The sequence below is a fragment of the Macrobrachium nipponense genome, chromosome 14 (genome assembly GCF_015104395.2).
Source record: "Macrobrachium nipponense isolate FS-2020 chromosome 14, ASM1510439v2, whole genome shotgun sequence".
In the NCBI taxonomy this organism is placed as follows: domain Eukaryota; kingdom Metazoa; phylum Arthropoda; class Malacostraca; order Decapoda; family Palaemonidae; genus Macrobrachium; species Macrobrachium nipponense.
The window spans coordinates 40079410-40105299 of NC_087207.1; the positions used below are offsets into that span (position 1 = coordinate 40079410).

Consider the following 25890-nt stretch of genomic DNA (forward strand, 5'->3'; position numbering starts at 1 on the left):
TGAGGTGGAATAAAATACCCTTAGGACATAAGATCCTGCGATAGGGATTACATATTATATGCTGTCACGAGTATTGCACAAATGGTTTTCCATGGAACGACAGTCAACAGACCATAGATATTCGTCACGAGGGCAGAAAATATTGGCCGCACAGACAATTAGAATACAAAAGCAGTCAACAGACTGATAACAATAAAACGCACTCAACAGACTGAAATGAGATGCACATATACAAATAGGGTACGGCAAATTTGTTTGTCACGAGGGTGTAATAAATATTGGCTGCACAGACTTATCAATTACAAAGCACTCGACAGACTGAAAATAAAAAATCAGTCAGCAGACTGTAATGAGATGCTCATATACAATATGGCAATTTATTTGTCATGATGGTATAAAAAATATTGGCCGCACGGACTATCAAAATACAACAGCAGCAGTCAGACTGTAACGGGGATGCACATAACAATTATGTGAATTTATTTGTCCTGTGGGCAGAAAGTCTTGGCCGCACAGACTAGTAAAACATCAAGCAGTCTATCAGACTGTAATGGAATTAGCAAATGCGAATATATTGGTCACAAGGACTAATAAAATACAAAAACAGTCCCTCACCGTAACAAGATAGGCATATACAGAAGTACAAGAAATGCAGAATGATCCGTCTCAAGACGTAAAAATAATGTGCACAGTAAAAACCGCTGCTTTCTCCACGAATGGTGGGAAATACACGCACATGATGATGCAAGTAAGATGTGTATGTAAAGAAAAATATGGCGTTACAAAGATGCAAAATAATTATTTAAATTCTGTGTTCCTTATATGGAACATATACCTCGACACCGATGTACATGGATTTGCTCAGTGGTCCACCTATCAAAGTCTTTTGGGCTCATGTGAGGGTAATATGAATAATGATTTGGGAATACCTATCGGACTCCTATACCTTGTCCTATTTACCAAGCCCTTCTATATGGGAAAGAAACCACGATTACATGAGCAAACAAATTCTGTCCTTTGTCGCCTGAGATAATTTGTCACTGGCTAGCCGGCCCTAAAGCCTGGGTCACACATTGGCGATTTCAAACCGCGTATGTCGTAATGGCCAAAATTTTGCTCATTACAACCCCATTATGCTCTCATTACAACCAATTCACCATAAATCGGCAAAAATTGTAACCAAATCCCCGAGTTTGATGACTTTGCGCCAGGGATGGTGAGTAGTCGCCGTCATTCCACGACTACTGTCAAAAGTTGCCAAGTCATGGCGTAACACAATTTCTTAATGGCCTCTCGACTTACGGCATTTGATCACGCAAGTTGTAACTAGTAATGGCAAGTTTGGATGGCATTCATTACAACATACGTCATGCAACTTGGCAAACCCAAAATGTGCACAGTGGGGTTGCGCAGTGAGTCAGAATGTGTCAAGTGCATCAGCAGCCTGTAAATGTAGTTCAAAATCTTAGTTAATTGCCCACAGCTGCCTCTGTATTCTTGATATAATTTGAGAACTTCAGATATAGCTGAATATGACACTGAATACAACTTAAATGAAGATATTCTATTCCTGTAGTAATAAATAAAGTGAACTTTAACTTTTATTCACGAAATTTACACACTTTTTTAAACATAATTTTCGTTAGTGAGTTACTAATTGCAATTAGAGTCAATATATTAGCTTGTTCTGAAGTATAAGAAATGAAAAGGCATTTTCTATTTCGAGTAAAATATATATCATCAAAGATTTTCAGTAGGTATTTGTCATATAATTTGAGAACTTCATATATAGATAAATATGACACTGAATACTACTTAAAAGAAATATAGTACTATTTGGTAATCATATAAATAATTTTTATTTTAAGTTTTTATTTCAGGAAATTTACATTGTTTTTCAACATGTTTTTCTGAACCATGAAAAGGCATTTTCATACAATCAACTTACCTGTCAGATATATACATAGCTAAGACTCCGTCGTCCCCGACAGAAATTCAAATTTCGCGCCACTCGCTACAGGTAGGTCAGGTGATCTACCGGCCTGCCCTGGGTGGCAGGACTAGGAACCATCCCCGTTTTCTATCATATTTTCTCTGTCGCCGGTGGTATCAAACATTGTTGTTATTACCTCCTGACTTTGGATTCTTTTTGCAACATTTGATCAACGTGTTTTTTCGGCTTTTTGGTGACGTATTTGGATTGTGTTTTGGCATTCGCTACTGTGGACTGTTTTTGGAATAACTCTTTTGGAATTTTTCTCAGTATGTCTGATTCTAATGTGAGTGTGAGAATGTGTGTGAATGTAGGCTGCAGGGTGAGGATACCGAAAGCTTCGGTTGATCCTCACACTGTATGCCGTAAATGTATTGGGGGGTTCAGTGTTTCTGCTTTTTTAACACTTGTAAGGAATGCGAGGTTTGAATGCAGAAGGAGTGGAAGACCTTTGACTTCGTTATTTGAAGAAGTTAGAGAGGGATAGAGTTAGAACGACTGAAAGGTGGGAATTCAAGGCCTATTGAGCCTTTTCACGGATAATTCTAACCCTACTACTGTAGATTCTCCCATATAAATCTCATTCTCAGAGTGCTTTTCGGATTCGGCATCGGAAATCGCCAATCTGAAAGCGACTATTCGAGACATGAAAACCAAGATGGCTGACTCGAAAGGTAAGGCTAGTGATAGTGAACATTTTAGTGAAGTGAGTCCTATCAGTGTTGTGGAGGGGGCGTTTGATCGTCCCTGCGGCGCCCCTCCCAGGCCTAGAACCTCTTCCAAGCTCACATGCCCAGAGGAGAGGAAAGTCGGAAAGCCTTAAGGAGGTCGTGGGGAATCCCCACCGGTCAGACGTTCCCTTCAGCTAGCTCTGCTTCATGGCAGCCAGCTCAAGGCGCTATAGAAAAAGCGTCCTTCGCGAGTGTTTCTCGTCCTCTCCCTCTCCCTCACCTAAACGAGGGTGGAAGGAGTCGAAATTATCGAGACCGCTGAAGCGTCATATGAAGCAAGACATTGATTCAAGCCCAGAGCGCTTCTCGGGATGACGCCCCGTCTGCTATTAAGAAGGCGAAGGTGGCGTCAGCGTCACCTGACGCTTATGAGGAAGTACGACATCATGCTTCTTCCCCGAGTGATGACGAGAGGCGTCATGCACAGACGTAGGAGAAGCCTCAAGAAAGATAATTATGGCGGTTCAGGAACAACTGTCATCTCTTGTGGGAGTTTTAGCGCCCCGTCGGAAGGACGTGACGCTTCCAATTAAGAAGTCTCGTCTCTAGCACCTGCTCGAAGAACGGGGGCTTACGAGAGTGTTAGTAAGACAAGAAGATCGAAAGACGTCTTTTAGAAGTGAAGCGTCATTTCAAGCGGATCTTAGACGTACGCTCCGTCCAAGATTGTGACGCCGAGTAGGAAGCCCTTAGAGAGCGAAGCGTCTTCCAGACGCGAAGCGTCATCAAACGTCAACAAGAGACGTCATACATGACGCTCGGAGAGCGGGGAAGCGTCATACAAGACGTCTTCTAAAGCGCAAGAGAAGCCGCAGGTTGTGACGCCTTCCAGGTCGATCAAAACGGGAAAAAGGAAAGACTTTCATTCCTTCTAGCCCCTCTCCGATCAGGAGTTTGTCTCCTCCAGAAGAGGAAAGTTCTGAAAGGAGAACAGAAACTCAGAATTATCACGAGTTGGAACAAAACTCGGATGATGACGATCATGGAAGAGAGGGCTTGTCCACTATAAGGTGTTGACTACCTGCTTCTGGAGGAATACGGAGACGAGTTGACTCCGGCTGCTCCTCCTTCTCCGCGCTCGCTCTTTTCGAGTGCGAAGGCGAAGAAGCCTTCGTCTTTTTCTGAAGATGAAGCCCCACCATCTCGATGAAGCGGGCTTTACACGCCTTAGACTCCTGGATTGAAGTCGAAGAAAGACTTAGCCAGGACAGTATTTTGCATGCCTCCAGCAAGATTAGCTGGAAAAGAGGCATATGGTACAAGACGGGGGAGGATATGGGTATCGCTCTCCCTTCTACTACAGAGGCAGACTTTTCGACGTTAGTTGACGCTTCAAGGCGTCCAAGTCTTAATTCTGCTCGCATTACATGGAGTATTTCAGAACTGGATCTCTCCTCAAGGGACTTTTCCATGTATTGGAAGTCTTCAACTTCTTAGATTGGTCCCTTGGGGTGATGTCCAAGAAAGCTCACGATTCGCAGGGAATCGAACCTGAAGCCCTGTTATGCATTTTGTCTTGCATCGACAAAGCAGTACAGGATGGATCTTTGGAAGTCTCTTCATTATTTTGGAGCAGGTCTTTTGAAGAAAAGGACAGTGTATGGCGCCTTCTTAAACAAAGGCAGTCTCGCATGCTCAGAGGGCAGCTCTACTATATGCACCTCTGTCGGACTATTTGTTCCCTTCTAAGTTAGTGAAGGACGTAGCTCACTCTTTAACTGAGAAGGCGACACAGGATCTTCTGACGCAGTCAGCTAGGAAGAAGAAACCTGCTTTAGTTTCGGACAAGAAAGCACCTAGCACTTCTATGCAGCCCTTTCGAGGTGGTCCGATCTCCAGACCTCCCACAAGAAGGAAGGCTCCAGAGAGAAGAGGTAGGTCCGCCTTTCGTCCCTTTAAAAAGGGAAAATGAAACATTTCTCCTCCAAACACACCGTAGGTGCCAGGCTCCTGGGATTCGTGGAGGCCTGGACACTGATAGACGCAGACGCGTCTTCACTAAATATCATAAGGAAAAGGGATATCGTATCCCTTTCCTGATACTCCGCCCCTAACGTCAATACCAAGGGAACTATCAGCCAAGTACAAGGATCCTGTGCTGAGGGATACTCTTCGATCGATGGTGACAAATGTGGGACAAGAGTGCAGTGGAACTATACTGGATCAAAAACTCCCCGGGGTTTTACAATCGCCGCTTTTTCTAGTGGCGAAAGCCTCGGGAGGCTGGAGACCAGTACTAGACGTCAGCGCTCTGAACAAATTTGTTCAGAAGGAGAAGTTCTCCATGGGAGACTTCTGCTTCAGTCCTAGCGTCATTACGACAAGGAGATTGGATGGTGTCTCTAGATCTCCAAGACGCCTACTTTCACGTCCCGATCCACCCTTCGTCGAAGAAAGTACCTCCGTTTCATGACGGGGGAAGGATCTTTCAGTTCAGAGCCTTGTGTTTCGGCCTGTCCACAGCTCCTCAGGTCTTCACAAGCTGATGAGGAATTGTGGCGAGATTTCTTCATCTCAAAGGAGTGAATGTCTCGATGTACCTAGACGACTGGCTCATCAGGGCCAGATCGGAGAGACAGTGTTTGGAGGACCTAAAGTAACTCTGGATTTGACCAAGGCGTTGGGATTGCTTGTGAACCTCGAGAAGTCTCAGCTGACCCCCAGACAAGACCTAGTCTATCTGGGGATTCGGATGGATTCTCGGGGTTTTCGAGAAAGTTTTTCCTTCGCAAGAGAGAACCGCAAAAGGTTTGAGGATAATCTCTCTCTTCTTAGAGAAGCAGCAAACGTCAGCGAGGGAATGGTTGAGCCTTCTGGGGACGCTTTCCTCGCTGGAACAATTCTTCCCTCTCGGAAGACTTCATATCCGTCCACTTCAATTCTTCCTCAAGAAGTCTTGGAGCTGGAAAAAACGGACAACTGTCGGACGTTTTTCCCATTCCAGTGGAGGTAAAGGCACACCCTACAGTGGTGGTTGCTACCTCTGGAAGAGAACAAAGGGATCTCTCTAAGATCACAGAACCCAGACCTAGTGTTGTTCTCCGATGCGTCGGACACGGGTTGGGGAGCGACATTAGGCTCGGAGGAAAAAGTGTCAGGCACCTGGGAACCAGCACAGGTGTCCTGGCACATAAATTGCAAAGAGCTCTTCGCCGTACACCTGGCTTTGAAGAGCCTAGAACCTCTGGTGAGAGACAAGGATAGTGCAAGTAAACGTGGACAACACCACCGCACTTGCCTACATTCGGAAACAGGGAGGGACACACTCCTCGTTCCTTTACGAACTCACGAGGGACCTATTACTTTGGACGTCTCACAGGAACATCTCCCTGCTGACAAGGTTCGTACAGGGAGTAAGGAATGTGAGGGCGGACAGGCTCAGCAGGAGGAACCAGTCCTTCATACAGAATGGATCTGCTCGAGGAAGTGTGTCTCGATCTCTGGTCTCTGTGGGGAACTCCTCATGTGGATCTCTTCGCAACATACGTTTCAAAAGGCTCCCAGTGTTTTGCTCGGTCGTGGAAGACCCAAGAGCAATTATGGTAGACGCCTTCCTGTTAAACTGGTCTCGAGTGGACGTTTACGCTTTTCCCCCATTCAAAATCCTGGGGTTAGTATTGAAAAGTTTGTGGCGTCAAAAGAGACGAGGATGACTTTAATAGCCCCCTTTTGGCCGGCCCAGGATGGTTCACGGAGGTGGTAGAGTGGATCGTAGACTTTCCTCCCCCCCCCCAAGATCCCTAACCAGAAAGGACGGATCTTCTCAAACAACACACTTCAAGAGGTACCATCAAAACCTCCCCGCTCTCGCTCTGACTGCCTTTCGACTATCGAAAGACTTGTCAGAGCGAGAGCTTTCTCGCGAAGTGGAGCAAGCGCGATCGCGAGAGCTCGAAGAACCTCCACTACGAAAGTATACCAGTCGAAGTGGGAGTCTTTAGAAGGTGGTGTAGAGCCAAGAAGTTGTCCTCCTCCTCTACTCTATAGCGGAAATTGCTGATTTCTTGCTATTCCTGAGAGTAAAATCTCATCTAGCCGTATCCACAATAAAGGGATACAGGAGTATGCTCTCGGCTGTATTCAGGAACAGAGGTTTAGATCTGGCAAATAACAAAGATCTCCACGATCTCATAAGATCTTTTGAGACTTCAAAGTCTAAGGAACCAGTACCCTCCGAACTGGAACTTGGACGTAGTCCTCAAATATCTGTCTTCGGATAGATTCGAGCCTCCGCATCGGGCATCATTTACAGACATAACTAGAAAATGCCTATTTCTTTTTTATCGTTAGCGACGGCAAAAAGAATTAGTGAGTTACAAGCTCTGCAGGATAAAGTAGGATTCAAGGGAGACTCGGCGATTTGCTCGTTTAAGACTCTGTTTTTAGCGAAAAACGAGAATCCCACGAATCCCTGGCCTAGGTCATTCGAAGTCAAAGGAATGTCTAGTCTCGTAGGCAGAGAGGTCTCTATGCCCTGTTAGAGCTCTGAAGTTCTATCTTCAGAGGAAGCGTCAGTTGGGAGGCTCTAGACAAGGTCTTTGGTGCGCGGTAAAAGACCCCACAAGACTGATGTCAAAGAATGCTCTAGCGTTCTTTGTAAGAAACGTCATTACGGACGCTCATAAGGTCTGTCCTGACGAACAATTACAACTACTGAGGGTAAAAGCTCATGAAGTAAGAGCGGTTGCGACGTCTCTCTCGTTTTATAAGAATATGTCGCTTAAAAACATTATAGATACGACATATTGGAGATGCAACTCAGTATTTGCATCTCATTACTTGAAAGACGTGCGTGTGACGTATGAGAAGTGCTTTTCTCTAGGTCCTATCGTATCGGCAGATACGATTCTGGGTACGGGAGCCGACACCAATCCTTAAAATGTATATACTGTTCTTCGGTTTGGATATGGTCGAGAATCTCTTCGAACAATGGAGGATTCAGGCTCGCACGGGCGGCCGTCTATGTTGTTCATAAGAGAATTCTCGTCATATCCAATTAGTTGAGTATAATTTTTTTTTTTTTGAAAAATTATGTATGTGTGCGTAGTGGTTTTTGAGTTACGGTTGTTGTGACGAGTTCGGGGATAACTCGTAACAATCCTTAGTTCTAACACATGGTTAGGATCAGGTGGTCGGGATTGGTTGTGTGCTCCTTCATAAGGTGTATTGTCATATAAGTGGATCAGCACCCATTGACAAAGTCCTTTTAGGCCTCTGCTGAGTAAGTGGGTAAGACCCCATCGGCAGACCCACAAGAACTCTTGGCCATAGATCACATATCTCGCTAAAGTTTCTTGAGGTGATGCAGACTACTGGGCAAACACCCACCAAGTCTACCACCTATCAGTAGGAACCAAGGTTTTATTTATACCTACAACATATGTTGTTTACCTGTCTATTCCATATAGTAGCTGTCTCTTACCCTCCACCGAAGGGTGCCAATCAGCTAGTATATATCTGACAGGTAAGTTGATGTATGAAAATGATATTGTTATGTTACAATAAAGTTTCATACATACTTACCTGGCAGATATATACAATTAAAGGCCCACCCAGCCTCCCCGCAGGAGACAGGTGGAAGAGAGAAAATATGATAGAAAACGGGGATGGTTCCTAGTCCTGCCACCCAGGGCAGGCCGGTAGATCACCTGACCTACCTGTAGCGAGTGGCGCGAAATTTGAATTTCTGTCGGGGACGACGGAGTCTTAGCTATGTATATATCTGCCAGGTAAGTATGTATGAAACTTTATTGTAACATAACAATATCATTTTTTATTATTTTATTAGTATATCATTGATTCTTGCCAATGAATGAAGCCTGAAAGGGAGTTTACATAATCACGAAGATGACCTCGTGTCACCGAGTTCTCTCGATTTGCCTCACTCCTGGCAGCAGGAGTTTTAAAATAAAAATAAAGTTGTGCAACACATAAGCGGCTAACACAGGACTCAATGCAATCATGAAGAAGATTTATGGGGTTCTGAAAACACTGAATCATATGGGAGACTAGATGGAAAATATTGATTGAGTTATTAGATTTTATATATATATGGTGGCATCCATGTTCATGACTCAGCTCAATCCCGTTACGTAAGTCGGAATATTACCTAACCAAATTGCAAATAAATTGTCGTCATGCCTTCACGTTAAAGTAAAAGTTTTCCTTTATTCCTTTATTCATAGACTTATTCCTTTATTCATAGACTTACCCAGGACGAAATATTCCTTTATTCATAGACTTGCCCAGGACGAAATATTCTCATGTACGTATTGTTATCTAGCTATTTTAAAGCAGTTCATAAAAGAAGAAAGGGAAAAAATAAATAAAGATGGCAGTCAAATTTTGGTTTTACCCCTAACAATAAATACCTAATACTTGAATAACATCACCTGACCTGTTGTTGGGGGGTTTCTTTCTTTCCTTTGCTCATCTGAGCTTAATGGCGCTAGGATTTCAGGTCCATTTTTCTCGTGAAATCAACTCTAGCATTTGCTAATTGTTGACAGATTCTTTGCAGAGGTTGCCATTTTCATAATCTAGACTTGTCTTACTTGGACAACAACTAAACACATCTGACTTAATCAAAAGAATGGCCTTATGAGGTATAGTTTTTGAACAGAAATTTACGGCTTAGGGTCAAGATTAGATTTCAAGGGAAAATTTAAAGAAAACTCTTAAGGATCAAATTTATAGGGGATATATTTACAAATTGATTACTCTACATATAAGGACTCTCAAGGTCTCTCTTATTACTGAGGAAACAGTTGCTTGTAGCACTGAAATCACATGGCCGGGTTACCGACACATGCTGAAGACTTGGAGTGCGAATAAGGGTGCCCAGAGTGTTTTAAGGATAAGGAAGTCTGCTTCTCATAGAAGGGATGAAGGCAATTGGACCTGAAACAAGGTATTTCTCTATAAACATATGTGCGACGCACAAAGGCTGATCACGTGCAGTGATGCCACCAAAATCTTCTGACTTGTTTAATAGAAATCTTACATTCTCAGAATTTCCTCAAATGGTAAGAAATGACTGAATTACTTCACGTAAAGTTATGGTATTGAATGGGAGGGTGTGAATCACAGACACCGACTTATTTTATCTCCCTTAGTAAATTCTTTTGGTAACTGCTAATACTGGGAAGGTCATTCAAGCAATGAGCACTAGTAAATCTCATTCAGGGGAACCAAAGGGCTTAGATTAGTTTCATAAAACAGGGAGCACAGTTGCGGGGGGGGAACAACAAGGGGTAGCTAAGAATGTTCGCACAGACACAGAAATGGGGAAAAAATTTAGTACAAGAGACAAAAGTAACTGCCAACCCATACTTTACCTTCTTTTGGTTGCTGGTTTCCACTTCTTAAAGGGCGCCGATGAAAGAAGGGGACTTCACTCCAATGCTGTTAAGTATGGTCCAGAATGCAGAATGTGAAACACAAGGGCAGGGGGCAAGGGGGCAGCCCTGTAGGTACAAGGAGCTCTTAAACTTGGAAAAGTCTGGGGCACGTCTGATAGCAAGTTTCCTTTTGACCTCTTTTATTATCTTCGTATGCCCTCCAGTGGCTTCTTGATTAATTCTCAGCTTTTGGAAGCTGACATCAGCATTTCAAATTCTGAAAGACAGGGGAGCGGCAGCACAGGCGAAGAGAGAGATTGTGATTGTTCCTTTTAAAAATTTTACGTTACCAGTGGCAAAATGGGGAAAATTATATAATAATTAGTATATCTTCAATTGTAAGTAGAGTACCTAACAGTGCTAATCTATGTTTGCTGAATTTTATCGGAGAGATACAATTCACTTATGGGCAGAATTTTACTTGGAACTGGTAAGAGCTGCAGGCTAAGTTTTACTGTTAAGGAAAAAAGTTGGGAGCCTTCATCTTCTACTTCTTAACTTCATTCTCACCCTTTCTTTCATACAAGCTAAAAGGTTAAAAGTAGTTTTCAGTAGTTACGTAAATATGTCCCAAATGATTGGTCACATAATGGCTACAACATAACTGGAATTTACCAGTACAAATGCCTCGTTTTACTCCGACTTTTCCACTCATCCAAGTAACCTCCTGAAATAATCAGACCTTGATCTTTTAACTCATACAATCCCAAGTGTTCCTTAGGATCCCACAAACATACACAAACAGCACATCAGCCTCCCACCTAAATCATGTTTGGGCATATGATGAAATAAAATATGCGAACAGTGAAGAAAGAGATTAATTCTTACTGGTGCTTCCAGGTGATACATGTGAGGACTCCTTTTGTTCTTTTCTCTGCAAAATTAAAAGACTAAACCATACCAATTTTTTCTGTAACTTCGAAACAACTTCTGCTATTTGTTTTTATAAATATTCACATGCATGAAGTAATTAAATTGCTTTGCACTTAATTAAGATGATGGATAAGATGAAATAAGGGGCTGGGGTAACTCTAGGTATTTTAGCAAATATGTAATGTATCTAGAAATTATTGTAATGCAAAATAATTTATTTTGTTTTAATGCCCACTACTAAACTTTTCAATTTACTGAATTTGATACAATGCTTCTTTCTAGCAATAATAAAATGTTATGATAGTTTAGACTTTTGTGCTTCAGTTGTGGAAACATTCTCAGTGAAATTATACTTTGATCAATTTTGCCACCTGCTTTTCATCATCTTTTGCCTTTGAGATTTCTTTAGCATTGAAACTTGGTATTAATTTTTCATCTCACTTTTATCAGAGTTGGAGTATGGCATGCGATGCTACCATAAATGTGACTATGGTAATGTGTTTTACAGTCAGTTGGTGATGGGAAATTTTTAGTGCCTGTGTGCTTTTGAATTATTTTGGCTTACCATTTAATACTGCACATGTAATGGTTCATTTGCACTTGGTTGTCTTTACTTTTATAGTTGTCTCTTTTCTTTTACCTTATAAGTATACAGTATGGTTTGTTTTTGTAAATTATTACAAACTTTTATTAAGTTGGCAATTAGTGGCAACCTTTGAAACTAGATTAAATGTGAAGGGTAATATACCTTGTGCGTAATGTCTAGTTCTGGAGTAAACTAATATTGTCCGATGCTTAGTATAAAAGCAAAAGGAAGGAGGTCAAGACCTCCCAAAGTGTGTGAGGATGAATTGGTATCAGATTCATGATGATTTATGTTTAGTCTCTTCGTATTCTTCCTTCATTGTCTTTATTTTTATTATTCATTTAAGGCTTAGTCTTCTTGCAGATGTTCTGCTTCTCATGAGAAAACTACAGCACAATTTTATTAATGGTGTTGCCTTTCGAAAATTTTTAGAATGATTTTAAGTAAAAAAAAATGTTTTTTATTGGAAAATAGAAGACTCATATTATTACAGTGTATACAAGTTTTGATATAAGTAAAACCTTTTTCTGGTAGCCAATGTGAGTCCTTAAAGGCATTAGTCCTTATGGGCTCCATAAGACAGACCAACCAGTCACAAAGAATTCTCCTATAGAATGGTTCTTGTTGGCACAATGATCGAATATAAAGGACTCAAGACACTCATGTGTATTATCCCTTCACTCATCTCGCACCCATGTGGTGACAGCACATACTTATGCCTGCCATTTTATTCATACACACGAGGTCTGGGTAAGAAAAATGTTTACCGCTCTGGGTAAGAAAAATGTTCACTGCAGTCCCATGCCTTTTCGTCATGGAAAGTGGGTGGGTGTGAGGACTCACAGCAGTTACCAAAAATTGGGTTTTTCCTATTTTTTTTATAGCATAGTTGCTGTTTTTCCCCAAAAGAGCTTACAATTGAAGTTAACCTCTGATGAAATATCTTGGCTCTTAATAAGTAAATCCTAACAAGCCAGATAAAATATTGGTTCAAGGTGATGTCACAAGGATCCAATCATATTCTTTATTCCGGATACATACCCATTAGGGTTTAGCATTAAAGAACAGGAAACAACACACGAACATAAACTATGTGTATTATCCCTTATAGTTCTAAGATGACTTATCAAAATACGTTGGGTCTGGCTGTGGAATTATTGTACCTTCTCTGTCAGTATCTCAGCACAACCAATGTATTCAAAAGGCCCCTGGTTTTCCGTTAGGTGTCCGTGTGCCTGGGATTTAACATACCACCTGCTGACACACAATGTAGTCAAATTTTCTTGAGCTCATGGCAATAGTTTTTCAGGAATAGTCTCTAACTACCCTGTACATATATATACTTTTTTAAAAGAAACATTTCTGAAGAAGGCCCACGTTGCACTCACCCTCTGGATGTCATCCAACCTAAAAAAGGAGCGAGGGTCGTTAACCAGATTTTCAGTGACAGTAAGCGAGTTTCTGCATCAGTGAGTGGTTTATTTGAGTCGGTAAGCAGTTTATTGGCATCAGTAAGTGTTTTATTTGTGTTGGTATAAGCAGCTTATTGGCACCTATGACATTGTAAACATCATTTATTACCATAATTATTGTGATGTTTCGGTTGTTGGCTCTCATTTGAGAACGAAACCCCCACCATTATCTGAGGACTCCTGTAATTTTTTATCCGAAATACCGAGTTCCCTTATCAGAATAGGGATTTTCTCTTTACAAGGTCCTTGTTCTTTGCCAGGAACAGTGTGGGAGACAACATTAAATGATGGCTAGGTATGTGGGTAGTGAAATGCTTTTCCCGTCTAAGAGAGTTCAGTCTGCTATTCCAAGCTCATGATGTCAAAGCTGTCAAGAAGACTGCCTTTTAGAGAATATGAGTTGTAGTTGTAATTTATAGGAGTCTAAGAACCTTATTCAGGGATGTGGTAAAGGGAAGCCATGCAAGAGTTGGCCTTTGCAGTGTAAGACCAGAAAAGGGAATGAATAATTTCTATATTAAAATCAATTCCAAACCCATAATGCAAGGGTTCCAACAATGCTGCATTGTATGCTATGATTGTTGTAATAGCAAGCAAGGTACTTATCCTCAATAAGATATATATAAAACAATTTGGAACAGTTTTAAGAGAATTTCAACTTTCATTGTGGACAGGTATTATTGGATAGATGAAGCCCATAGTTTTTGGGCTAGGTACCTAGCAAGGATAGGTGAATAATTTTCATAGAACAGTGGACAGTAATAGAATTTATTATCTCACCCACTATCTACTACAATCTAGCCAACATATTCTCACTGAATCAACGTAGATTGTAGGCTATTGCCTGGTAATCTATTGCCGACATTGTTATCTGAACAGATTATCCATTATTAATAATAATTGTGGAATGTTCTTTAGATTAAACTAACAATTACAATTATATATTCTTCAAACAACTTCCGCTTCTACAAACAGCTAGTTAACAATCGCAAATTGTAAGTACCAACATGTACTAATGAAAAAGCTGGCTTACAGCTTTAAACGCCCATTAAAATATTGTTCCTTGGTCTAAACTAAAATACTTTTAGATGGAACCAGAAATTACATACTAAACTTTCAAGTTTAAAGTTTCTATGAACTTCGGTAATGAAATCAATAAGCGAAGAACACAACTCTCAGCGCAACGATCCTAAATCGCTAGCACTGACGAGAATACTGGTGAAAAAAGACTGTTTATGGGTACGAACTTAAGTTTTTCACAAGCACTAAAATCATTGTTCCACATTATAAACTAAAAAATTTTTTAACAAACTTAAAATTGCACACTTAGCTTTCAACTTATATGTTTTCATGAACCTTGGTAATGAAATTATGTATAATAGGTAATGTTCTAAGGGGAGACCGAAATTCTCGGACCTAGCCAAACGATCATAAATCGTAAAAAACAGACAAAATAAGCCTATTGCAACTTTTTACTCATAGTAAGCCATTGATCTACAGTCTAAATAAAAAAATTTTAAACTGGAACTTACAACTATGCACTTAACGGAATCAATAAGTGAAGAATTTACATTTTTTTTTTAGTTCTGGTTTCTTGACCGATGGTCACTGACCAGAAAGGGAATGGCTTCTTGGTCGGATTTTGGTTGTATGTAAACAGTATGACAGTGTGTATGCACATAACCACTTGTTCTTCTTGCGGTTTTGAACGTAGTAGGAAAACTGGGTATTAGTGTTCGCTGAGGATAATAGAAAGTGCCCTTTTATCCCGAGTCCATTCATACTCTATCACGTATTATAATGTTTATTATTACAGCACATACCCAGCCATAAGACCAGTTAAAGAAAATTCTTTGACATTAGCCTGGTCGCCATGGAGCTTTAGATACAGCAACTGAGTTATCAAAATTTCTCTGAAAAATATTGCAAATAGTATATGCAAATTTTCCACAAATAATGGGTAGAAATGTTGCATAAAGAAACCCGCAAATCTTGAGAATGCAAATACGGCGGGGTCCACTTCACCTCTGATGTCATTACCAGCTAAGTATGTCATGCATACCTTTTATAAATAAGTACATAGAGCCTCAAATATGTATTCCCTTTGCCTTTGATGAAAGGCCCCCAATATTAAGGATAACTGGGGAACTTTTTGTATCACAAAATTTGTGTAGGCAGTCCCCAGGTTACGACGGGTTCAGGTTACGACGGGTTCAGGTTACGACGTTCCGAGGTTAAGGCTCTTCTCAGTTATATTCATCAGACATTATTTCCAGGGTTACGACGCCTACAACGCTCATCTGGCAGATGAAATATGACACCAAAAATGCAAAATAATCAATATTTGAAGGTTTTTTTTTTTATGAAAAATGCAATAAGATTGCAGTTTACATAGTTTTTTAATGCACCAAAAGCATTAAAAAGTAAGGTTTTCTTAGGATTTTTACGATGTTCCGGCTTACACGATTTTTGGCTTACAACGCGTCTCAAGAACGAACCCATCCGTCGTACCCGGGGACTGCCTGTACTGTAGTTTTGATTATAAATATTATGAAGGAAAGGGAAAACAAAAAAACGAAAAAAAAAAAATTGTTTCCTTTGTAGTAAACCCCAAGGGTTGTATTGGGAACTGCTATCACAGATGTGTCATAAGTAAGAAGTAAAGGCTAATAAGATTCCAGTTTTTTGGTAGCCATCTACCAGTGTTGAAAAAGTCATTGATTAATAAGTTCCAATAACAAAATTGTCTAATATTATTGCACTACTGTTTTACTAGTTATAACTCTATTAAACAGGAAAAAAAGAAAAAAATGGCACACACTAGTGAACTTTAGCTATCTAATACCTACTTCTCACCTTGTGGGAGACTCACTGGCTTCCAGTTTTCACAAATATAAGCCTAACCAATGAAACTTTAAGGAACTCTAACTTTTCACTGGGACTTCAACCTTTACTTAACTTGCTGCTTCAGTAAAATCTTCCATGATGATTGAAACAAGAATTCAGGAACAAAATATCCGAAGTGAAACCCTGGGACATCCAACACTGACACAGATCAGGTGAGTAATGGGGAAAAAAGCTGGCAAATGTGCTAGTGCCACATGTGTATGAGAAGGATAAAAAGGGGCTTTAAACTGAGGTAGTCGCTGTAGACAAGAAACAAAGCTCTCTTGTTCTGTGTCCTTTATACTTCTATCATTGTGCCAGCAAGCACTATTCTGGCTGAGACCAACTACTTTAAGAGAATTCTTTGAGACTGGTAGGTCTGTCTGATAGAAACCTGGAGGGACCATGAGAGTAACTCCTTTGAGGACAAACAGCAGCTATACTATAAAAAAAATATATTATGAGAAACTAGTTGTTTTACTTTTCAGATATGTCTGGAGAAATTTTTTAACAATAAGATAATACTTAATTCTCTTGTTTCTTATAAAAATTAATGATCACATATACGTACTGGTAATCTAAGCTTCCAAACCTCTCTCTGACAGAACTGGACTCAAAGCCTTGCTTCATTAATAAACAAACAAATAACTGTAATCTTTCTCTGTAGAACTTGGACGGATTAGGAAGCACAGAGCAGAAAAGTCAACTCTTGTCAGATCATAGACGTCTTGAGAAAGCTGCTTCTAATGTTACACACCCCCCAGATGTACTTGCTGGTAAGTGTTTAGAAAAGATACTAGTTGATATCATTTAAAAGTCACTTAACATTTTAGTGTATCACCATATTATATAAGGCAAAATAATTGCTTTTATTAAAAATATTGTACATATTAGATACTATTTGCATTTCATATAAGTATTGTAACTTACCAAGTACATACATAAATTACATAGCTATAGTTTCAACTCATAAGGCAGCCTCATTTAAAAAATTATGGTAGTGCTTCTATTATTTTTGTGTGGGTGGCTACCCCTGCCCACTATAGGGGAACAAATAAAACAACAATGTAAAGACCTCATTTCGTTTCTGCCAGCTCCTGACTAAACATTGGGTGTATGCAGTAGCCTTTTTGGCATTTGTTTTTTTACTTATTTTTTCCAGGATTTGTGTAAGTATTATCACTTTTGCTTAAACCCTTAACGCCGAAGCGGGTAAATAAAAATTGTCTCCCATGTGCCGGAGGTGTTTCGGAGTGAGCGCGGAAGCGGAAAATTTTTTTTTCAAAAAAGAAAATCAACGTTGCGCTTAGTTTTCAACATTAAGAGTTCATTTTTGGCTCCTTTTTTTTGTCACTAGCTGAGGTTTAGTATGCAACCATCAGAATGAAAAAAATTATCATTATCATATATAAATAATGCGATATATGATAGCGCAAAATGAAATTTCATATATAATTGTATTCAAATCGCGGTGTGAACAAAACGATTAAACGTAACAAGTTACTTTTTTTTGTTGTAATGTACACTAAATTGCGATCATTTTGGTATATAACACATTATAAAACGATAAAAGCAACACAGAGAAAATATTATCACAAAATAATGCATGAATTCGTAGCGCGCGGACGTAAACAAATATTTTTTTCAAAAATTCACCGTAAATCTAAATATTGTCCTAGAGACTTCCAATTTCTTTCAAAATGAAGGCAAATGATTGAATATTACTATACTGTAAGAGTATTAGCTTACAATTGCAGTTTTCGACCATATCTGCCTAGTTAAGTTGACCAACCCAATGTCAATTTTTTTAATATATTTTTTTTATATGCAATTATTTCGGACATTAGAAAAGCTACAACCTTCAAATATTTTTCGTTTTATTCTAAAGGAAATTGCGCACTTTTTCATATATAAAACTCTATGCAATGCCTAATATGAAACGGAGCAAATATTCCGAGAGTGGGACGTACACATTTCGGTAGATTTGGGATATTTCATGGCGGCCTCTTCATCAGCTGGTGCTGCTTTCCCATGTAGGGAAACAGACTTTAGGTGGAACCGCATCTGGAACCAGTGAAACCATTCTTTGCTTGCCTGGAAACCCTGGAGAGTTGACGGTGGCCCTGGTTGTGGCGCTTCCTCTTCATCATCTTTGTCTTCTTCTTCAGGCACAGGTTTATGAAAGTCCAAGAATTCTAATTCCCCTTCTTCATTGCCTCTAGAGTGCCGCCTTCCTGTTCCTCTACATTGCCACCTCCTGTAGCAGTCGAGAGCTGCTGGTCTGCTGGTGGAGCTGTTGCGCTTTCTCGCATATGATGTTGGAGCCATGGGACATGTTCCTCTTATGGCAGTCCTTGATCCAGTGCACGAGTGCAGCTGTACTAAAGTAGGTCGTGCTTACACTATTTCTGATTTCACTTTCGTTTTTCTCAAGTATCTCACCATGCTCTCATTCACTTTAAAGTGGCAGCCAACCATGGCTAAACTTTTGCCCTCCTTCAGCATATTGAGAATAGTTCAATCTTCTTATTGAGCCTCATGATGGCTTTCTTTCTTTTATTTTAGGCTTTTTGCCAGAAGCCTTAGAAGGAGCAGGGTGCTTTTTAGGAGACATTTCCAGTATGATTCACATGGAAATTTGGTGATACATAAAACACAGCTTCACGATTACGTACTCATATATCAGTAACTGTCTACACGCAGTGAGATTCATCAAAGAGAGATGCGTAATACCCACAGTTCCATCTTCGTGAGATGGGACTCGAGCTTCAACCAATCAACGCCAAGTGTACAGCCAATGAGTGCCAAGGAAAATGAATGCTGCTCCTGGACTGGCTGCTTTGTAGATGACAGCCAATAGCATGTCCACTATCATTTCGTCTGGGTACTCCTCTAAGAGGGCATCACAGCATTATAAGATTTGTTTATCTGTGGAAAGTTGGCTTGGGTGAAGCATCTTTCAAGAAAAGCAAATTTTATTAAAATTTTTGTGTGTTTACATTAACTTTTTACAGAACTGTAATATTGAAAAATTAATCAATCTTTTTTTTATCATAAAAAATATTAAGTCACAAAAATATACTTCATACATATGCATGAAAATACGTTATGCACCGCTGATGGAAACTTATGTTATGTACCCTGCTATTCCCATTGCCTTAAGTATTTTAGTTATGCTCTGCATACTTAGAGTGTCATCCAGAAACACTTTATGTTTGTACATACAATATTTAGAAATCATCTTAAAACAAAACATTTCATAAAATGTACAGTTTGCACCGAATATCAATGTGCAATTTATGCCCAATTGACTCAATGCAGTTCAATGTTCTGTTGTTTGTCTGTGTTTTGTGAGTGGGGTACTGTTTATACTATGGACTAAGAATATTCTTTAAAATGTTCTCTAAACATTCTGTTTCTCCTAAAGCTGGTATCACACTAGTCATTTCTTGCTCGCGGTTTTGGCCAGCATCCAGCCGATGCTCGTGAGCAAAAGTGTTGTATTGTCACACTAGGACCTCGTGGTTTCGAGGAGCAATAGGAAAAAGTAAACAAAACTGATCAGCTGATATCATCATGGCGGGCAGAAATTGTCGGACTGTTGCAAGATGTGCTGCAGTGATGTGTTTTCTCGGAATCTTACGTGAATGCAAGAGTAACAAAAAGCATTAAGTGGGTTCGAGAGTGGCTCAGGAGAAGAGAAGCCAAAGGTCTGAGCGTACATCCTATCAGCAGCAGCCATCTTGTTTGTTTACACTACACGGTCGCTCGCGGTTCGTGCTCGCTGCTTCCCATCCTGACGGGAAGCCAAAATCTCAAGCTAAAAGCTCCCGGTTTTCCATTTTCGACAGCAACGGCTCCCTGCTGGAGAAAAAAAGGCCTAGTGTGAGGCCACCTTAAGGTGCATGTTGATGCTGAAAATTCAGTTATCGTCATCGCTAGACAAGCCCTATAAAACCAAATTGCCAATAACCCAGGCTGCTGATAACTTGGGACTGCCTGTATATATATGTATACTGAAGGGAAATTATTGATGGTAAGAAGTTCGTCATCTCACGGGCTTGAACTGCTGTAGTGTACTTAAATAGGAGTGAAGACCAACTTACAAACAATTTAAGAAATGAACCGCTGTTCAGAACATAACTCTTTTGTATGTAGGGTAGTGTCTGTACATTTGCTTACCTGAACTGACAAACTTCGGGACTTTGAGTCGCAAACAGGCCTCTCTTTCGTGTCTATCCTGTACTAATTTATATTCCTTCAGTTAGGGTAGGACGACAAGTTTTCTTGGAGGGGTCCTTGATGTCTCACTGTTATGATTATTGTTATTAATCTGAAGTAGGGTCAGAAAGCAGTGCAGCTGTGGCTGAGTCGACACTATGTGCAAAGAACTTGTAGTAATCTGTCACAAAAGGTAAACTGTCAGTGATACCTCCCTACATAGAAGTTCAAATATACTTTACTACTTTAATAGTTATTCTAGTAAGTCTTAATACTATCCTAGGGTTACAATAGATAGTGCAGAGTTCAGAGTGCTAAGGTTAGATTCTCACTGGGTGAGAATATCTTCACCTGGTAATTTAGTCGTGACATTTTACTGTTGACTTTTTCTGGCTTTCTATTAGTGGCAGTGAACTTTATGCCAAAAATTTTTAGTTACAGGATTCAAAGTTTGTTTCATGCACATAGAACTCATTAAAAAGGAAGTCTTTATGTTTATGATGGTGTAAAATTTCATTAGTGGTTTAGGAACATAACTTATTTATGTAGTCTTCTTTTCAGGATTTCAATTTTGTATGTTCTGTATATATGTTATATATGTATTTCTTTAGGAATGAAACTTAGTCGGCGTGTCGTTACCTGTTGTTGGGAGAGTGTTGTTGGAGTTTTGGGTACTGTTTTGGGTAGTGTTGGAGGAAGCGGCGGGTTGACTGCTCCTTTGCGACTTCTAATTGGAGGGGAAGGAGTTAGAGAGGAGTCTCGTAAATCCCAAGAATTACTTTCTCAGTGTCTAAATTCTCTTCAGTCAGCTGCTCGATTAGCAAATGTATTGGGTAAGTAGTTCTGTGTTTTTGTTAATTTCATACAATTACTCTTACATAAGTCATGTTTACAATATCAGTTTTGGTAATATTTTTTTCTGAGCCTAGATAATGTGTATCCTTAAGCCAAGCCAAGAATTCAGTATTTTGCCAATTCCTGTTGAAGTTTGTATTTAGGAATTTTATTACTGCTAGACACCTTGCACCATAATTAGAGAAGTATGTAAATCATATTTGGTGAATAATTTGCTTAAGAATTAATGTGCAACAACTGCTGTTTCCCTAAATTTGTAATTTCCCAACATGCACAGATACATTAACATTCCGTGCAAATGATGGCAATGGTAATGGGAGAATTAATAACTTTGGTTCTTGGTGGGATGACATTTTTCATCCAAAATAAGCAGGGTTGAACAATTGCGTCTTGGAAATCCTTGTATTTTTAGTAGACATAAGAAATAATAATAATACAGAAGTAGCAGAACCTTAAGCATGGATATGTGGAAAGTTTTTGACTAGAGAGTGACAAGTTTTTAAGATGCGTATACTTATACTTTAAAGTTTTCTGTGAAACATTTAAGCCAAAAATGTTCTTGCACTGATATTTTTGTACAAATCATAGTAAGTGAAGGCACAAATTGTTAATTTAGAATCAACTACTGTGAAGTGCTGCTATCCTTATTACCAGTAGTACATTCCAAAGTTCTGATGCCATTGCTGCCTCTGGTATTTGGATTTGGATAGTTCTGCTTGCATTCTGGCTAGTAATTTAAAAGAACAGCTTTTTGATCTGTGCTAATAAGCAATAATTCATTGACAGTATTAAAATTTGCAAGTTGAGTATGTATTCATCAGTATATATGAGGTTTAAAAAAGTTTACTTTATCCATTTTATATTTATGATCAATTTTTTCCCAACAGGTTTACAAAATAGATGTGGGGTAGTATTTTCATTGTTGTCATCTGCTTGCCTTCCAAATGATGAGCGTAATCCCATCAGTACTCCAAGACGTAGTCGTTTGAGGTCTCCCTCTATTTCTAAAAAGCCTCAGCGTCTACACACAGCTCATTTGCTCTCAGTTCATGTTATGATGTCTTCAGGCCTAGAGCTAGGTTCTCATGCTCCCGATTGCTGGTCTCATATATTCAAGTATGTACTGTGATGCCTTTTACTTGTTTGTAAAATAAATGTATTATAATGTGAACCTGAATCTTTCACATTCTATTGTAAATAACATTCAAATATCGATTTGGCATATTAGTTAGATTTTTTGTTGATTTCATTTGGCAGTAGCAAAAACATTTACGTATATTGTACAGAACCCTTGTTTACTCTGTGATATATTCCCATTTAGTTTGATATATGTCAGTTTAGCAATTCTAAATCCAAAACAGTTTTTCCATAAATTTGAGTTGGATTTGTTCAGTTTAAAGTTTGTGTAAAATAAGGTTTCCAATAAGAAGACTATAAAATTATCTAAAATATTTAATCATGTGTAGTGCTATAATTGAAGCTAATGGTTCCAACATGATTACATGTACGTACATTTAAATTTAAAATTACAGATAGCAATATATGGCCTTGTATCATACTACTTGCCTGGCCACTGTATCCTATAGTACTATAAATTTTGTAGTGTCCCCAGATTGCTTTTAAACTATTTCATTTGGTGTTTTGCCAAGTTTGTTCATAATTCAGAACATAATATTTTCTGTGGTTTCTGTAATTAGTCTTTAAGTATGTAGTGGGTTAAATAAATCTTTTGGAACAAATTCTCTCTCTCTCTCTCTCTCTCTCTCTCTCTACTCTCTCTCTCTCTCTCTCTCTCTCTCTCGTCTCTCTCTCTTCTCTAGTAGCCATCTTGTTTGGTGAGACGTACCCCGCGTGAAGTCAGATTAATCAACAGATATCACAAGTTTAACATACGACTAGAATTTGAGAAATATCTAGAAGTGTTCGTGAACTATCGGTGATAAGATTAGTGTGAAAATAGTAGGATAAAGCGTCTTCTAAGTTAGTTTAACAAGTGTAATACTGAATCAGAACAAGATGGCAGTAAGTTCCACTGCTGGAAGAGGTGGCGTAATTTAGCTTGCTTGGCGGATTCGCAATACGATGAGGTAGCAGGAAGGGAACTGGCATTTCTCATCTATGAAATCAGCAACAGTCCTAACCAAAAAGATACAAAAGCATTCATAGATATATTAGAAGGATATAATCCTTCAAACTGGAACAAATCTAATGAAAATATCTTGAAAATAATTGAAGAAGTTCCAAATAAAATCCAAGTGGTCAAGAGACTCATAAGAAAATATACATAAACCAACATATTCCGACAAAGAAAATGAATAAGGTGAATCTTGTGAATATCCTAATTGATGCATTAGGAAAAAGAATGCCAAAAGCATGCAAACTGTGTAAGGTTTGGTATAGCATAGTTAATCCACAAAACCTAATCAGAAAATGTGCTGCATTGCAACATTCCGACCCATCCACAGTGTGCTGAGGTAATGCAAGATTTGAGAAAAGATACAAGAATTTTTTGTTCAACATGTCTATCATGGATAGACAATGTTATTAAATCAAGTTGAATGTACAAATAGTTGAGGATGAAGAGAAAAGAGGCAAGAAATGAAAGCAAGAAGAGGAAAACGGAAGAGAAGTAAACAAAATGAAATGACAGAAAAAATAAGGAAAACAAAGAACAAGATAAAAGTATGGATGCAGAGATACTCATTGATACTACATATGAGGCAATAAAGCAGCATACCTACGAAGAAATAAATTACGATATGACAACAGAAAAGCAAATCCCGAAGAGGCTCTACCCAGATCTACACAATGACGGGAAAGAGGAAAAAATAGACAAGAAAGACAAAATCTGCAACCTTTTGAAAAGAGGGAATTGCAGATTTGGAGAAAGATGTTACTACAAACATCCTAAGGTATGTCAAAACTATGAAATATATGGTAAATGTGCATACTTAGATGGCTATGGGGATGATTGCAGAGATCTGCATCCAAAATATGTAAAAACCTAAAGAAGGAAAAGGATGTAAGTTCGACAAAAAAAAATGCAAATATATGCACCCTGTAGCCATGAATCATAATCAAATAAATAACCAACCAAGTAATAAAATCCAAAATAAGAAAGAAACAAATAAAGAGAGAAATCAGAATATCAGTAAAAGAGAAAAGCAAACCACCAATGAGATATGCAGAGGTGTCAGCAAAAAATTTCAAAGCATCAGCTCCGAAATTCTACTCAAGAGATAATAACTGTATTTATTATGCAAGAGGATATTGCAGAAAGGGAAACGGAGAAAATTGCAGATTCAGACACAAAATGAATAATTATGATGAAGGAAGATCAAATATTATGGAAAAGTTGGATTTTTTAATGTCAGAATTTCTGGAAATGAAAAAAGAACAACATACCAGAACAGGAAAGAGACATGGGAAAATCCTTATTACTACCAATATTAAATGAAGGAGAAAACACGCAAACCATCATAGTGATGAATGCGCAGGGTTTATTACGAGTAACTCAAAAAGAAAAATAGAGTACTTAGAAGAACTAACCCAAAATGAAAACGAAAATAGATATAATGAATATAAGTGAAACCTGGTATTCCCAAAGAGACTGGGAATGATGATCAAATAAAAGGGTTCCAAACTTATAGATCAGATAGAAAAAAATAGGAATCAAGGGGGAACCGCAATATATGGGAAAGACAAAAAACAAGGAAAAATATATGAGAAATATAGTAACTCAGAATGTGAACTAATAGCGGTAGAATTTGAATCTGAAAAATTGATGAACATAGTAATATATAGACCTCCTAATACTAAACGAGTTTGACTTAATAATTGAAAATTGGATGATATATGTAGAAATCACAAGGACTGGACTATTCTCCTATCTGGTGACTTCAACTTTCCTTTCGTAGAATGGAAAAAACGAATAGGAGACTGTGGTTGTACTTATACATATAAAAAAGAGAGTAATAGTAGTGCAGAAGATAAGAGGCAATTTGAAAAGCTATTAGATATGCTACTAGAATACAACATTCAACAAATAAATCACCTGCCAACAAGAAAGGAAAATACTTTAGACCTAGTATTTGTGAACGAGATGAATTATGTTAAAGAAATAATAGTTTATAATGCGAGTATTTCAGATCATAATGTCATAGATTACAGTTCATTCCAAAACAAGTGCAAAATAGAGATAAGCAAGAAATGAAAAAGTGGGAAGGATATGGAAAATACAACTTCTACATTAAAAATATAAAATGGTCAGAAATTAATGAAGAATTAAACAAAGATTGGGATAACATTTTCGTAAGTTGATGACCATAAGGGTAAATACGGAGATATTATATAAAATATTGGAGAAAATAGTGGATAAATATATACCGAAGAAGAAAAGTAAACATCATTCATGCATACCAAGAGACAGAAGGATCTTGTTCCAGAAAATCAGAAAGTGGAAAAAAGGTCTTGCAAAAGAAAAAAATGCATGGAAAGTTATAGAACTAAAAGTAAGATAGAAAATGCAGAACAAAAGATTATAATCAAAAGAAAATGAAAAACGGGACTTGGAAGAAAAAACCCTATTAAATATCAAGCAAAAACCCCAAACTATTATACTCATATGCAAAGAAGATGAATAAAAAAGAAGAATAGAAAATAGGCCCCTCTGAGAATTGAAGGGAGATTAACGAATGAAAAAAAAGGAAATTTGCAACATACTGCAGAACGATATAAGAGAGAATTCACCCCTAGAATAGATAATGAAGATAATGATATAGAAGTAAGGGACGAAAATAGTGAATATTTAGCTGACATAGAAATTAATGAAGCTGATATTGTGCAGGCAATTAAATGAAATTAAAAATGGAGC

The 25890-nt window shown here is 38.6% G+C and overlaps 1 protein-coding gene across 1 annotated transcript in view; it reads left to right on the plus strand.

Moving 5' to 3' along the window:
- The window catches only part of LOC135226201 (brefeldin A-inhibited guanine nucleotide-exchange protein 3-like), a 199483-nt gene that overhangs the window by 115218 nt on the left and 58375 nt on the right, over positions 1 to 25890 (plus strand). Inside the window, exons 17-20 of the mRNA XM_064265644.1 lie at positions 11448 to 11494; positions 16609 to 16717; positions 20774 to 20995; positions 21905 to 22133. Coding sequence (XP_064121714.1) covers positions 11448 to 11494; positions 16609 to 16717; positions 20774 to 20995; positions 21905 to 22133 — 607 coding nt within the window. The remainder of the gene's footprint in view (positions 1 to 11447; positions 11495 to 16608; positions 16718 to 20773; positions 20996 to 21904; positions 22134 to 25890) is intronic.